Consider the following 14,995-nt stretch of genomic DNA (forward strand, 5'->3'; position numbering starts at 1 on the left):
ACACATACAACCAAGATCCTACCAAGATTGATATGAAAACTGTAACAGGTAATTAAATAACTTGAGAACATTTTTAGTTAGAAGCTATCAGTGGTAAAATAGTATGAGACTTTTACCTGAATACAACAAAGAATTGCTGATAGAGATTAAAGAAGATATAAATTATAATTCCACGTTACAGGATTGAAAGACACAATGTTGTAAAAATGTGTTTATGGCAGTTTTTCCTTCAACTGACCTATAAACTTATCTGTTCCATAGTCACACAGGTTTTTAAAGGAATATTTTTGAGAAATTGACCAAGCTAATCCTAAAATTTACATAGAAATGAATAGGATTTAGAATTGCCAAAATGATTTTATAAAACAAAAAAAAATTACACAATTACGTGACTAAATCTCAAAACCTTCTATAAAACATGGTCTGTATTAAAATTAAATTGGGCTGGGGATTCAGCTTAGTGGTGCCACCACCTGCGTTTCAAGCACAAGGCCCCGAGTTTGATCCCTGATACCAAAAAAAAAAAAAAAAAAAAAGATTAAATTGCACATAGGCAGGCATAGAGAGGCAGTGGAAGAGAATTCAGAATCTAGACATAAAGTCTTTAATTTCTGGTTAGTTGATTTTCTATAGCTTTGCAAATTTATTTCAACTCATTGTCAAAAATTCTTGGGAAAGTTGGAAAAAATTTTTTTGATCCTTGCCTTAACAAAAATTAACTTAAAAAATCAATTTAAACTATAGAAGTATATAAATGGCTTAATCTTGATGACTTTAAGTTAGAAAAAGACTAGATGTGACACTAAAAGGATTCTTAAAAGAAACATTGATAAATTATACTTCTTCAGTATTAAAAAATTTTATCCTTGAAAAAACACAGTTTAAGAAACTGTGCATAAACTCAGTATGGCGGCACCTACCTGTGGTCCCAGCTCCTCAGAAGGCTGAGGCAGAAGGATCACGTGAGCTTATGAAGTCAGGACCAATGTAAGTGGCATAGTGAGACCATGACCTTCTTTTCCCACACAAACAACTAAACACAGGAAATATTTGTAAATTATATAAGGGGCCCTCTGAGAGTATATCTTGTCACTCATTAACAATAGAAACCCAAATCACTCAATTAAAAATGAGCCAAATATTTGAATAATCACTTCAGCAATGAAGATAAGTGAATGGCTCATAAGTACATAAAAAGCTGTCCAACATTATTAAGCACTGGGGAAATTTTCAGTGAGCTATATAACATAAACTAGAATGGCTGTATTTCAGCTGAAGCTATTACAGCAAAATACCATAGACTCCTTGACTTAAACATCATACATTTATTTCCCATAGTCCTGAAGGCTAGAACGGTCAAGGTGAAGGTGTCCGTAGATTGGATTCCTGGTGAGGACCCATTTCTCACTGCATCCTCAGATGGCAGCCAAGTGTGGGTGCTCTGGTCTCCCTTCTTGGTCACGTGAAGACACTGATGCCCTCATAAGTGCCCTGCTCCATGTCCTCATCTAAAACTAGTTCCCAAAGGCCTTCCAGTACCACCACACTGGGGTTAGGGCTTCACTATAGGAATTTCGTGGGGATAAAGCTCCATAATGTTCCACTTTAGGCCTCTCAAAGTTCATGTCTTCTGTGTAAAATACATTTATTCCATCCCAACATCCCTAAAAGTCATAATCTGTTCCAACATCAATTCTAAAGTTCAAAGTCTCATTTAAGTATTATCTAAATCAGGGATGGGCGAGACTCTTAAGTACAGTTCATCTTGAGGCAGAATTCTTCTTTATGAACTACTATGTGCTTCTGAAATACATACAGTGGTGGTACAGGGATAGGACAGACATTCCCATTCTGAATAGGGAAAGAAGGAAGAAAAGGTCTTAATTGAGAACCTATGTGGGCAAATACCATTGGCTTACAAGGCTCAGAAAAATCCTTTTGGGGTTGATGTTCTGTATTCTGGACTCGGTGGGCAGTAGCTCTGCTTGCAGGGCATGCTTGGAAGACAGTTCTCCTTGCCCAACTCTGCTGGGAGGGTTGAGCCCCCAGTACTCTGCTGGGTAGGGTTCACACTCCCAAGACTTTGGGCAGCTGCTGTTTGGCCCTTGAAACCTAGGCAGTGCTCTCTCCTTCCCCTCAGTTTTTGAAACTTAGAAGGTGTCTTGATCTCTGAGTAACCTTTGGGCATGGTATTCCTTGTCTTGGGGAGTAGTATGCTTGGGTGCCAGACAGCTCTATGGTCTTTTCCTGTATGATCTAAGAAATCCCTTCATTTCATCCTATCTCCATCCCTTTCAGTTCAAACCAGCTGTGTTTCTGGTGGGGTGACTGATTAGGTCCATGGTTTATAACTATACTAATTTGATTATCAAATAGTTTTTCAATTTTAGGGGACACCAACCTTCAGTACACAAGTGGGTATAATAAGGAACAGATGACTGTCCAAGTGTTGATGTGAGTTTGGGAATGGGAATTTGTACAGTTGCTTTGGAAAATAGTTTATAACTTTCTCAAAACTTTAAACTTACTAGTGGCCCAGGAGTTTCCACTCGTAGAAGTGTACCCAACAGAAATGAATACAGTGCCCACACAAAGATAAGTATGCAAATGTTCATAGCAGCATTTTGCATAACAGCCTCAAAGTGGAATGAATCCCAAAGTATAATTTTTATTTATGTATTTGTTTATTTTGAAACAAGGTCTCATTGTGTGGTTCAGGCTGGCCTTGAACTTACTAGGGAGTCTAGGTTGGTTTTGAAGTTATGGTGATTCTCCTGCCTCACCCTCCAGAGTGCTGGGATTGCAGGTGTGTGCCACCATGCCCTGCATGGTGAATATTTAAATAAAATGCATTTCCGGACAATGAAATACATATTTAGCAATCTAAGTTAGAGATCAGCAAGTCACAGCAAGGTCCATGGGCACAACCTAAATGTAGCCAAACCTATTTGTTAACCTTTTGTCAGTGACTGCTTTCATTTTAGAATGGTACAGTTGAATAGCTGTAAATAGGCTGCAAAGCAGGAAATATTTATTACTGATCCTTTACAGAAAAAAATCTCTAACTCTTGAGATTAATGAAAGTAGCCAGATGAAGAAGAATGAATCTTGTATAATTCTGTGTATATGAAGTGTCCAGAAAGGCAGGTTTTTAGAGACAGGAAACAGATCAGTGATTGTCTCCAGTTGGGGTAGGACTGGCCTTTACCTGCCACCTGGCATAGGCAACCTTTTAGGGTTAATGGAAATACTCTAAACCTGGATGTGATAAAGGTGACATAACCTGTCTAAATTCACTAAAAGCCGTTCACTTTATAATGTGTGAATTTGCAATAGAAAATTACCACTTAAAAATTGTTTAAAATTACTACTTAAAAATTTTATAGAGTTGGGAAAAAGTATTGAATGAGCTAATGTAGAGAGCTAATGTAATAGCGAGTATAATGTAATAGAGGTCTGTGTAATACGCAGTCAGTAAAGGGTAGGTGCTATTACTGTAACCTGAAATTTAGAGGAATTGTGCTGAGGCTTGGACAAGTGTCCCCCAGAGGTCCCCTGTTGAAGGCTTGGTCCCAAAGCTCTTTTGTTGGGAGGCGCTGTGGAGGCTCGGGGGAAGGGAGGATGCCCGAGGGGTCCAGGGCTGCTGGGAGTGTGCCTGGAAGAGTGCTGGGGGCCCTGGCGCCTTCTGCTCTGTTGCTTCCTGCCTGTGAGGTGAGCAGTTGCTCCCCTCGCATTGCTCTCTTGCTACCCTGCTCCTCTTCCAGTGCCCTGGGACTGTGAGCCAAAGTAAACCTTTTAGATTTGTATAGTAAGGTGAACCTACCGTAACTTGGGTTTTTATAGGTCCATTTTATTTTCTAAAGTTAGAATCTTATCCCCTCATTTACAGATGAAAAGAAATGAGGCTAAGAAATGATGAAGACCAGAGCTTATAAATCAGCTTTTTTGTGTATGATGCAACATAATCTACAAGAATAATGAGTTTGCCATGCTACCTGCCTTATATGTTTTTCATCTTCTGTTATTTCTGTATTTCTGTGTAGCTTTGGGGTCAATGTTCTGGCCATCAGTTGCTACTTATTTGCAGCGTCTGTGAATTATATAATCTTTTCTTTGGCTTCTTAATCTAACAATTTATTGTTATAGAAATGGCATTCTAGTGTCAACCTTGAAATAAGTACCACAAAGATGGGAGACAACAATGACCAAAAAATTATAAAGAAAATGACTGTTCTTCAGAATATAAATTCTAAGTTAAAATCTATAAATAATTTTATTCTCCAAGTTATATATTCTCAGCACATGTATACAGCAGAATGCTTGAATCACCCTGTGGTATAATCATAGGTTGTACTAGTTATCTGTTGTCATTAATAGATTACCTCAATATTTAGCAGTTTGAATGACACACATTGTCTTTATTTCAGTGGGTCAGGAACCCAGATGCACATCAGCTGGGTCCCTGGGTTCAGGTCCTCTTGCAAGCTGCAGTGAGGGTGTCTGTTGGGACTGCGGTTGCCCCTCTCTCTGCTGGGAGACCCTTGGCTCCCAGGCTCCCACACAGGGCATAGGCAAACGCAAGTCTTCCCTGTTGACCAGCAGCATCAGTTTTGTACCACCTGAGCTCTTCATGGGGCATTTTGCACCCTGACACCCTGGCACCAGAGTCTCCCAGAGCAACAGGGGATAAAGTGATCAAGATAGAAGCCAGAGTGCTTTTGTAAACGAATCTCAAAGTGCCATCCCAATACCTTTGTTACAGCCTCTTCATTAGCAGTGAGTCACCAGGTCCAGCCCACACCCTAGGGAGGGGCTGCACAGGGACATGAATGCCATGGGTGGCACCAGCAGGAGCCATTTTAGAAGCTGCCTGTCACAGCAGTCTTGCAGATAATGACAGCTTTGATGTACACAGGACATATAATGCTTAATACTTATAGAATATTTATAGAAGGTGTGAAGTTTGAGATAGGTAGTTTGAAGTCCTTGGTGTACCCTTGCTGATGCCATTTCTTTCTCTTCCCCTTTGGAAATAATCACAATTCTGAGATTAGTTTGTTAGTTCTTCAACTTGGCCTTATAGTTTTACCTTGTTACCTAATTTACATCTTTTGAACTTCTTTTGAAATTTTTTTTTTCAACCTTATGTTTCTGAGGCCCATACTTGGTATTGAGTAAAGTATAATTCATTTTCATTGTGTATGAGTATATCACATGTTAATTAATGTGGACTGTTTAATAGTAAGATTTGTACATTGGGCTTTCTAGTGTTTCCTGATGCATGTGCACCGACTACACACAAGGAGCAGGACTGATAGATCACAAGTTATATGTCTTCGATATTGTAAATAATGACAAAGTAGTTCCTTAAGCATTTGCTCTAATTTCATTCCCACCAGAAGCATATATGCCTTCTAGTTGCCCTGTATCCTAAATTCAGTATTACTATGCATTTTAAGTTTTTCCCAGTCTGGCAAGTGTTTGAAGCTAATCTGCAGTTTGATTATTTGGAAATGAAGCTGCATGTCTTTTTAAAGTTTTTGCTCTTTTCATTTTTTTTTCTTGAAATAACTTTTTCCAGTTTGTTTTTTTAAATTGATTTTGGAAACTTTTAAAATACAAGCTGAATAATATGTACTAAAATTTTAAATATCTTGTCTTTTCCCCATGAGAATTAAGCTTCCTGGGCTGGGGATTTAGCTCAGTGGCACCATGCCTGCCTTGCAAGCACAAGGTTCTGAGTTCGATCCCTGGTATATAAAAAAAAAGATTTAAGCTTCCTCAAAGTGGAGATTTCTGTGTTTTGACTAGCTATGTTAGTATCCTTAGAATTATGCCTGAAACATACTCAGGTGTTTGTTAATGGAATACATTGTATTAAGGGCCTTTTTTGTATGTACTAAAGTAATCATAAATTTTGTGTTTTGGTTCATTATTTCAAGTGATACATCACATACTACATGGATAGATTATGCTTAAACCAATTTTGCCTTCCTAAGATGTACCCAAATCGGTCATGACTGTGGATTTTTAATAGAATCTATTACTGGATTTGATTTGGTGCTCTCTCAATTAACACTCTTTGAAAAATCAACTTGTAGGTTAGACTAGGCTATAATTTTTTTTTATCACTCTTGTCAGGTTGGACTGTTAGACGCAGCTGGTGTTATAAAATGACTCAAGAAATCTTTCTGTGCTTTAGTGAGTGCTGTGGGCCACTGTGCACAAACAAGTTTGTTTGCTCCCATTATCTGTACACAGTTACTAATATCAGAGGTAGAAGTCAGTGTGGCATTTTGCACTATCATTCCTAATTCATTTGGGAGTAGTTCCTTTATAAGTAGTTCATTTTTGAGTGATTCAAAAAACTTACCTCTTACTTTGCACACTGGTTTAGAATTCTTAATAGCCATCTGGGAGTACAGTACTTCCATCATAGAATGAACCAATACTTTCATGGAGTTAAGAGATATGCTTTTTCCGCGGAATGACCAGTCATTGTCTGTCCTGGACTAGTATTCAGTACCTCGCTATCATGAGGCTCTGAATTCCATTTATTTTCTGTTCTCTATTAGCACATGATTTCTACCTTGAACCACCATCCAGTGTGAAATGGTGCTAGAGTTTAAGCCATCCCGTATCAGTTTCAAAAAGGAAGTAGGGGGAAGAGGGAAGGACATAAAAATCTGAAAGAAAAGTGGATGTCAGGATTGCAACATCAGTCTTATCCCTGATTTCTTCAACTCGATTCATAGATATTGTTAAAAGGCTTTTAGAGTTCCTAGCATATCTTCCTACTTTGACCCTCTAAAGCAAAAAGTTTTATGATGACTGTTCTTTCACAGTATTGACTAGAGTATTCTTTATCATAGTGTTTTTCTGTAAAAGTTAGTTCTTCTCATTGGTAATTAGAAAGAATATGGTTTTTGAATTTTAACAATTCAGCAGCCTAATGTATGTACAAGTTAATTTTTGTGTGAGTTATACAGCACTTAAAAGATCAATTTCTTGTTTTTGTATATATTAAAAATCATGGGTATTATATATTCTTTGCAACAGTTTTTGATTTAAAAATTTGTGGCTCTCTATTCACTTATTTTTGCTAATTCTTGATAAGTTGTTTTTAAAAAGGAACTTATTTTTTGAGTTTAATTCTTTGTCTATTTCTGCAGACATGAGGCTTTTTAAGTTTTCTTAATGTGTTCTTGGATGTTAGTGGGTCTATTAAACAAAAACTGTATCTTTTATTTGTTAATAGCTTTATTTTAACAAAAGCATTTATAAGTAAAAGCATACTTTATAAAGATGTTAAGATATGAATATATCATAGCATTGGAGTTAAGAATAATTTTCCTTTGAAAATAGCTATGAGTTTGAAGACTTTAAAAGAAGCAATTTCTCTGTTTCATGATAGTAATAGTAGCAATATATTTTTCCATTTACTGATCTGTAAGCCTAACATTGTATTATCCAAATGATCCAAACCATATAAAAATGTTAAATTCAATCTTTCAATTTTTTACATCCATGGGTTAAAGAAATATTTTATGAAGGACACTGCAAAAGAACAGTCAGATCACCTGTGCCTCATCTTTTTGTTTTTTTTCAACGTACCAGTCTTTTGTATGAACCATATCATAAGCACTGTTCGCTTATTTATTTGTTGATAGACACTTGGATCGCTTCCAGTTTTTGATCATGTGAGAAATGTTATGAATATACAGACATTCCTGTTGGGAAAGAGTCAATGCAGACGATCTTCAGGACTTGTATTGCTGATCCTTGACCAGCTCTTTTCATCTTGTAAAACTGAAATTCTATGCCCATTAAATCGTAAATCCCCATTCCTTTCTCCCCTTCAGCTTCTGATATACCACTGTTATGGCTCCTGTCTAGCTGTCCCCCCTAAAGCCTCATGTGGTCATAGGTGGGGCTTTTTCAGAGGTGGCTGGTTCTAGAGTTGTGATTGATTCACAGTGCAATGTAGGATTAAGGGTGCTGAGATTAAGGCCGTGAGTGCTCTCCACCCTTACAGATAGCACTAGATACAAAATAAGGAACAGAAAGAAGCTTGCTGCTAGTTACTTGTAGTTTGTTGTTTGCTTACCTTTGCTTTCTCCTGTCCACCATGAACTGTTTCTCCTCTGCAATGCTTCTCTGCCATGCTAATCTGCCCAGGAGCCAGCCAACTGTGAACTAAAATCTCTACAAACTATGAGCCAAATTAACCTTTCCTCCTTTAACTTTGGGTGTCAGTTATTTTGTCTTAGAAGTGAGAAAAGTAACTAAGACAACCACCATTCTTTATGTCTCAATGATTTTGATCTAAGTATCTCATACAAGTGTAAGCAGACAATATTTGTCTTTTTGTAGCTGGCTTGTTTCACCTAGCATGATGGTCTCAGAGTTCATACTGCAGCACATGAACCTTACTTTTTAAGGTTGAACTTTGTTTAATTTTGTGTATCATGCCAGATTTTCTTCATTTATCTATCAATTGACATTTGGGTTATTTCTACATTTTAGCTATTGTGAATAATGTAGCTATGAACATGAAACCTTTTTTTTAGTTCTTTTGGATACATAGTCAGAAGTGGATGGGCTGGGGATTTAGCTCAGTGGTTTCGCCACCTGCTGCACAAGCACAAGGACCCGAGTTCGATCCCTGGTACCAAAAAAAATAAGTGGAATTGCTGGGTCATATGATAATTCTGTTTTTAATATTTTGAGGAAGCATCATGCTGTTTTCCACAGAGGCTGTACTGTTTTAAATTCCCACTAATAGTGTGTGGAGTTTTAGTTTCTTCATATCCTTGCAAACACTTTTTTTTAAAAAACATCCTTCTAAATCCTTTTCTTGGTGTTGTTTTGTTTTGTTTTTGTTGTGGTAGTGAGTAAGATTAAGCCCAGGGCTTTCATATTGAGCTACATCCTTGGTTTTTTTCTTAGGTTTTTTTTTGTGTGACAGGTCTCACTAAGTTGCTAAGTTGCCCAGGCTGGCCTTGAACTTGTAATCCTCCTGCTTCCACCTCTGAAGTGCTGGGATTATGGCCATATGCCACCATACCGAGCAACAAATGCGTTCTTTCTTTTACAAAGAAATAAAATGATTATCATTTTGTAGTTGGTCTGTATATTTACACTGGTACTATTATGTTTCATAAACTTTTGTATATGCAAATACATGTTAAAAGCTAGATTTTAAAAACAGGTTTCTTAGGCCTAGTAAGGCCCCCAAAAGTTGATCATCTGTTTTTACTGTTAAATATACTGTATCTCTGGCTACTCTGATTTTTTAATTTAAGCTCTTATTGAATGAAATATTTAGACTACTGTCTATATTCATATCTCAAATCCCACATTATTTTAAAGCAGAAGAATAGTAATTCCTGTCACTTAATCTTGAACTTAATGTTCCTGCCTTTTTTAAGCCTTCATTTTGCCTTGTGTAATATCGGTTTCATAATATTGCCTATTTTAAACTTAGCATGGGTAATTATTGATATCAAAAGGACAGTATCATTTATTTATCATATTATATTTATAGCTGGTTCGTTTTTGTTTTTGTTTTTGTTTTTGTTTTTATAGCTGGCTCTTTAACTTGCCAGAGTGACTGGTAAATGTTGGGTCATCTGTCCTCAGTTTAAGTTGGCATAAATAAGAAAGTTAATTTAAATGAGATGATTCATAGGATGTTTGTAAGTACTGAGGTTAGTATACAACAAAAGCTCCAAAGATAGCTGCCAGTTATTGTTGGCACAATTATCATCACCAGTTTGTTACTTATTCCTCATAGTTGACGTGTTATTCTCATAGTGCTATTGATTTCTTGGGATGGGAGAGAACAGAATCTGTCTGAATAGGACACAGACAAACAGGAATATAGGAAATTGGACGGGGAGGGACTTTGCCAAGTGAACGAGTAAACACACACGTGCACATACAGGTGGGTGACTGGGATGAGTACATATGCGTTCAGCAGCACTCAGTGTGTGATTTATTTCCACAGCTCTGTATTCTGTTATCTTGTTCTGTGTGTTCTTCTGGATCCCTTTTGTCTACTTCTACTATGAAGAGAAGGACGATGATGATACTAGCAAATGCACCGTAAGTTATCTCTGTCTTAGAGGTCCCATTGTAGTTAAAAAGAGGATTTCCTTCTTTTTCAAAGAATATGATTCTATTTGAGTTTATTTTAGGTTAGTTTTGTCTAATAGAAATACAGTGTTATTCACATGTAAAATTTGAAATTTTCTAGTGGGCACACTGAAATAAGTGAAAGAAATAGTTGAAATTCATTTTAATTAAACACTGTATTTAATATCATGTTTAAATACTGTCATTAAGATTTTAGTCAAAACATACTGTGGTATTAAATTTCTTTTCACACTAGGTCTCTGAAATTTAGATTGTCTTTTACACTCAGCAGTTAGAAATAGCCGCGTTTCAGGTGCTTGGTAGCCACGTATGGCTTGGGACTGTTGTTTTAAACAAGGCATTTCTAGAGTGGGGATCAGCAGACCTTTTTTTCTGTAGAAGACTGGGCCATCAGTGCTCCAAGTCTCCACAGTGCAGCGCTGTCTTCATAGTGTTAAAGTGTCCAGAGACAATGCTTACCTGAGCATTTGTGATGCAGTGAAATAGGAGCTGCGCCAGACGGGCACACAGGACTTTGTTTGTGAGCCCTTTTCTAGTGCATAAAGGAGGAACACTTGCAAGTTCTGTGTTTTGTGCTAATCCATGACAGTGCTATATAAAACTTGACGTATATAGCACACACAAGTGTTCACACCTACATACTAGTATCATTTACGTATTGGTATAAAATTTGTATTAAATATAAATGAATGTAATTGTGGGCTACCTTAAAATATATTGATATTATATAAACAAGTGGATCCTCTTTTCTAGGTTGCATAGATGGTTTAGAGTCAGAAAATCTATTAAGATATAGCAGTTAACAGGACCAAGAAGCAATTATTGAAAGATATTTGTCACAGTAGAACATTTTTAAAGTGGCAAAACCAGTATAATAGAAATAAATATCTTTTTATTGAGTTACAGAAATTTATTTTATACTCTGTTTATTATGTAAATACAAAACCGTATTCATTCAGAAAACAGCATCATGCTTAGACATGCTTAAAACCTTAAGAACATTTGGATCTTATTTATAAAGAGGTTAGAATTATAATGTGCAGATACTATATAACCTTGTATTTGGAAAGTGTTTGAGGTAAGGTTGCACATTTAATAACATCTCAGGGAGATGTGTGTCACTACTTTTTCCATCCTGCGATTGATTTTGGGATCCTCATTACTTTTTCTCTATTTTTTTTTTTTCTTCCTGAATACTGTCTTATCTCCTTTGTGGATAAGAACTTTTCATATGAAACATGAATTTAAATTTTAACGGGCAATTTTTCTAGAGACTTGATTGGTCTGAGAGGGCCAATGTTATTTCTGATTGATTTAGTTTTTTCTTTGAGAATACTCCTATGTTCAAAATATGTAACTTTCTGTTTTTTGGTTTATGCTTGTTTTACCTCTGATTACATTATGGGCACCAAACAAAGTACAGCCTTTAAATTCCCAAGTTTCTGGTTTTAAGTGTTTGTTTAATTATTTATGACCTGTGTGGCTTAGGGCAAATTAGTTAACCTCTCTGGGCCTTGGCTTCTTTATCTCTAAAGTAAGGATGAAAGCATGTATCTTAGGGTTGATGTGCGAATTAAACAAGTTAACATATAAAGTTCTTGGGAAGGTGCCTGGCATGATGTATGTTAGGTATGTACTTAAAATACATATCAAAGTAAATATATATATAGGTATATATTATATGTATTATATATATGCATACACATATGTGCATATGCATGTATATTAAGGGTTTATTATCATAACCCATTTGATGAATTGACAATGGTTCTGATTGCTACTTGTGTAGGAGAATATTTTATTAAATATTCTGATAAACTTATTGAAAATGAACATTAAATAATTAGTTATACCTCCACAGCGTTACTTATCGTAAGGGGTTAACCATTGAAAAAGTTTTTAAAGCTTGTGTATATTGTAAAGATAGTTAAAATATAGCATACTATTTCTCTTTAAATTTAAGGGTTTTTTTTTTCCAACAAGTGAAGCTTTACACTTTTCATTCTAAGTGTATGTTTGATGTGAAGATACTGTTATACTGTTTTAAGAATTTTTATATAAGTCCTTGTACTGATACACTTTCATTCCTTGACATCTAGCAAATTAAAACTGCACTCAAGTACAGTTTGGGATTTGCTGTGGTTTGTGCACTTCTCCTTTTAGTTGGGTAAGTCTTGATCTTTTTCACCTTGACAATAGAAACAGAATTATTTAAATAATAGCAAAAGGTTCGTTCATTCAGGAAAGAAAAACAAATTGCCTTCTATCTCACCACACCCCCACAAGTGACATTTTGGTGTAGTGTTCCATCTGAACGTTTGTGTGTGCCTGAATGCATGCGGGGTGCCCCTCCTCAGTTGAGTGCACCCTCGTGCTTCAGTTTTATACAAGTATATTTGTTGGTGATCTGCTCGTTAGAATATTGTGGGCATCTCTTCAGGGTGGTAAATGTACAGCTGTCAGTTTTGTCTACATTGCAGTCTCTTCTTAGATTATAGCAGCTTATTTGAACAATCTAGTGGTGACTACATGGGCATTTATGTTTGCAGTTTCTCACTATTATAAAGAATACTTCGATAAAAAAAGAAAATCTGTGTGTGTCTGTCTTTTTAAAGTTGACCCATCAGTCAAATCTTTGTCAATGACTTCTTTCTTTAGATCTTCATTTTTATACCAATACCAGTAAAGTTTTGTACATTTATTTATACATCTGAAATTTGTCCCTGTTAATAGTAGGTACTGTATTTTTCTATTAAACATAGGTCTATATTCTTTTTTATGTTATAAAATATATGCTAATCTTTAATAATTTTGGTGTTTAATTTGGTATTACAAATTTCAATAAATAACAATAAAACATTTCACTTATAAATGACAGTTTGTGATAGGAATGAAATTGGTCACTTTTTATAGTTTCAGGAAGTAGAATTGCAAGTATTTTATAGTCAGTCATACTTCCGGTTCCTGTTTCCTGCCTTAAAGTGTCATGAAAAAGAGTACTTGTTGAAAGGACTTTTTTTTTAAACTGGTTTTGCTATTTATTTTAGCTAATGAATACATTTTAAATATATTTTTTGGCTTTTAAAGAATACTTACGTTAATTTGCTTTGATAAAGTGGAGGTCCTTTGTAAACCTAAAGTATCTAGAACAGGGATGGCCAAACTTGTTTTAAAGGGCAAGATAAATATTTTAGGTGTGCAGTCTATTTGGTCTGTGTAGATTCAACTGAATCTTGCAGCTCTTAAGTAGTCATAGAAGACAATATGTAAACAAAAAGTGTTATAATAAAACCTTATATAAACACAGGCTGCCGGTAATGTGCCAGTCCGCAAATTAGAATACGACTGAGAACCATCAGAAACCCAGTAGGTCTCTGCAGCAGTCAGAGTGAAAGAATAGAGTGATAAAGACTACTAGTGTTTTGGTTGTCCATTATCCTATGGAAATATGTAAATGAGGCAGATTTAGATTAAGCAGTTGATTAAATATCTTGACTGTTTTTGGAGGTACACAGCTTAGTGTCTTTGATGTGAGCTATGTTTTTATTTTAAAACTGGGTCTTGCTATGTTGTCCAGGTTTGCCTAGGACTTGTTATCCTTGTGCCTCAGACTCCTGAGTAGCTGGGGTTATGAGTGCACCACCATGTCCAGCTTCAGTGATGTAGTTTGTTGCTTGATGAAATTATAGATAATTTTAAGGCAAACGTGGTGTAGATTTAACATTCATACATATCATCCATTTTTGGAGCACTTGTGTATTGGGTACTCTGCTAAGTGTTGGGAACAAAAATGGAGGGCCATAGGCCCTGTTCTTAAGGTTCACATGAGGGAGATGTAAATAAATAAGTTATGAGTACAGTGTTTCACTGCTCTAATAAGAGATGAATACCAGGTGTTGTTGTTGGAGGAGTAATTTCTCACTCTGCCTTGCAGAATTAGAAGACCCAAGGGGAAGTAATACTTGAGATTTGAAGGAATGGCACTTGGTCAGCCAAGTTGATAAAGAATAAAGATGAATACATGTATAGTGTATTAGCGTGGGCTTGCATAACAGCACCGTAGATCAGGTGGCTTAAACAACAAGACATTTATTTTCTCACAGTTCTGGAGCTAGAAGTCTGTGATCAGTATGCTGGAAACTTTGGTCCATTCATTGGTGGTAGATGTCCACCTCTCTCACTCAGTGCTCACATGAACTTTCCTGTGTCTAGACAGAGCTCACCAGTGTCACTTCCTCTGCTGATAAAGGAATGGGATGAGGGCCCCACCCTTACGAACTTAGTTATAATTACCTGCCTTAAGACACCTTACCCAAGTATCACGCTGAGGGGCAAGGGTAAAGTATATTATATTAAGGGGGTTAGGAGATACAATTCAGTCCATAAAATAGATTCGCCCAGAGGCTGAAGTTAGCATGGAATGTTTGAAGAATGGTGAAAAGAGTATGATGTAAATTTAAACCTTCCCTTCTCAAAAATGTTTTTAAAAAAGCATATGATGTTACAAGTGGTGATGGGCCTATGACAAGATTGCACATTAGCTAGGTAGGTAGGCTCTGAGTGTTACATGCAATGTGGAAGAAATGTTGAGTTTTGTTCTACAAAGCAGTTGGAAGAAAATAAAGACATGTATGTATTTCTACATGGGAATACAACAAAGTAAATATATGTGTCTTTGCTTTAAATGTTAATGGCACTGTGAAGGGTGGTTTGAAAGGGTAGTTTGGTGTTGAGTTGGAGAAGCGATGTGTTAAGTGATAGGAAGATCAGCTAGATCGCTGCTGTAATAATTCAGGTGAGAGATGAGGGCCAGAGCTAGAATAGTTATGGAGAGAGG

General features: G+C 36.3%; 1 protein-coding gene across 1 annotated transcript in view; it reads left to right on the forward strand.

Annotated features, from left to right (window-relative positions):
• Lmbrd1 (LMBR1 domain containing 1) overlaps window positions 1-14,995 on the forward strand; it is a 105,622-nt gene that overhangs the window by 27,385 nt on the left and 63,242 nt on the right. The window contains exons 4-5 of the mRNA XM_087205148.1: window positions 10,010-10,107; window positions 12,258-12,325. Coding sequence (XP_087061274.1) covers window positions 10,010-10,107; window positions 12,258-12,325 — 166 coding nt within the window. The remainder of the gene's footprint in view (window positions 1-10,009; window positions 10,108-12,257; window positions 12,326-14,995) is intronic.

This window comes from Heterocephalus glaber, unplaced genomic scaffold (genome assembly GCF_053883595.1).
Source record: "Heterocephalus glaber isolate CG9 unplaced genomic scaffold, H.glaber_assembly_v1.0 deba00000594, whole genome shotgun sequence".
In the NCBI taxonomy this organism is placed as follows: Eukaryota; Metazoa; Chordata; class Mammalia; order Rodentia; family Bathyergidae; genus Heterocephalus; species Heterocephalus glaber.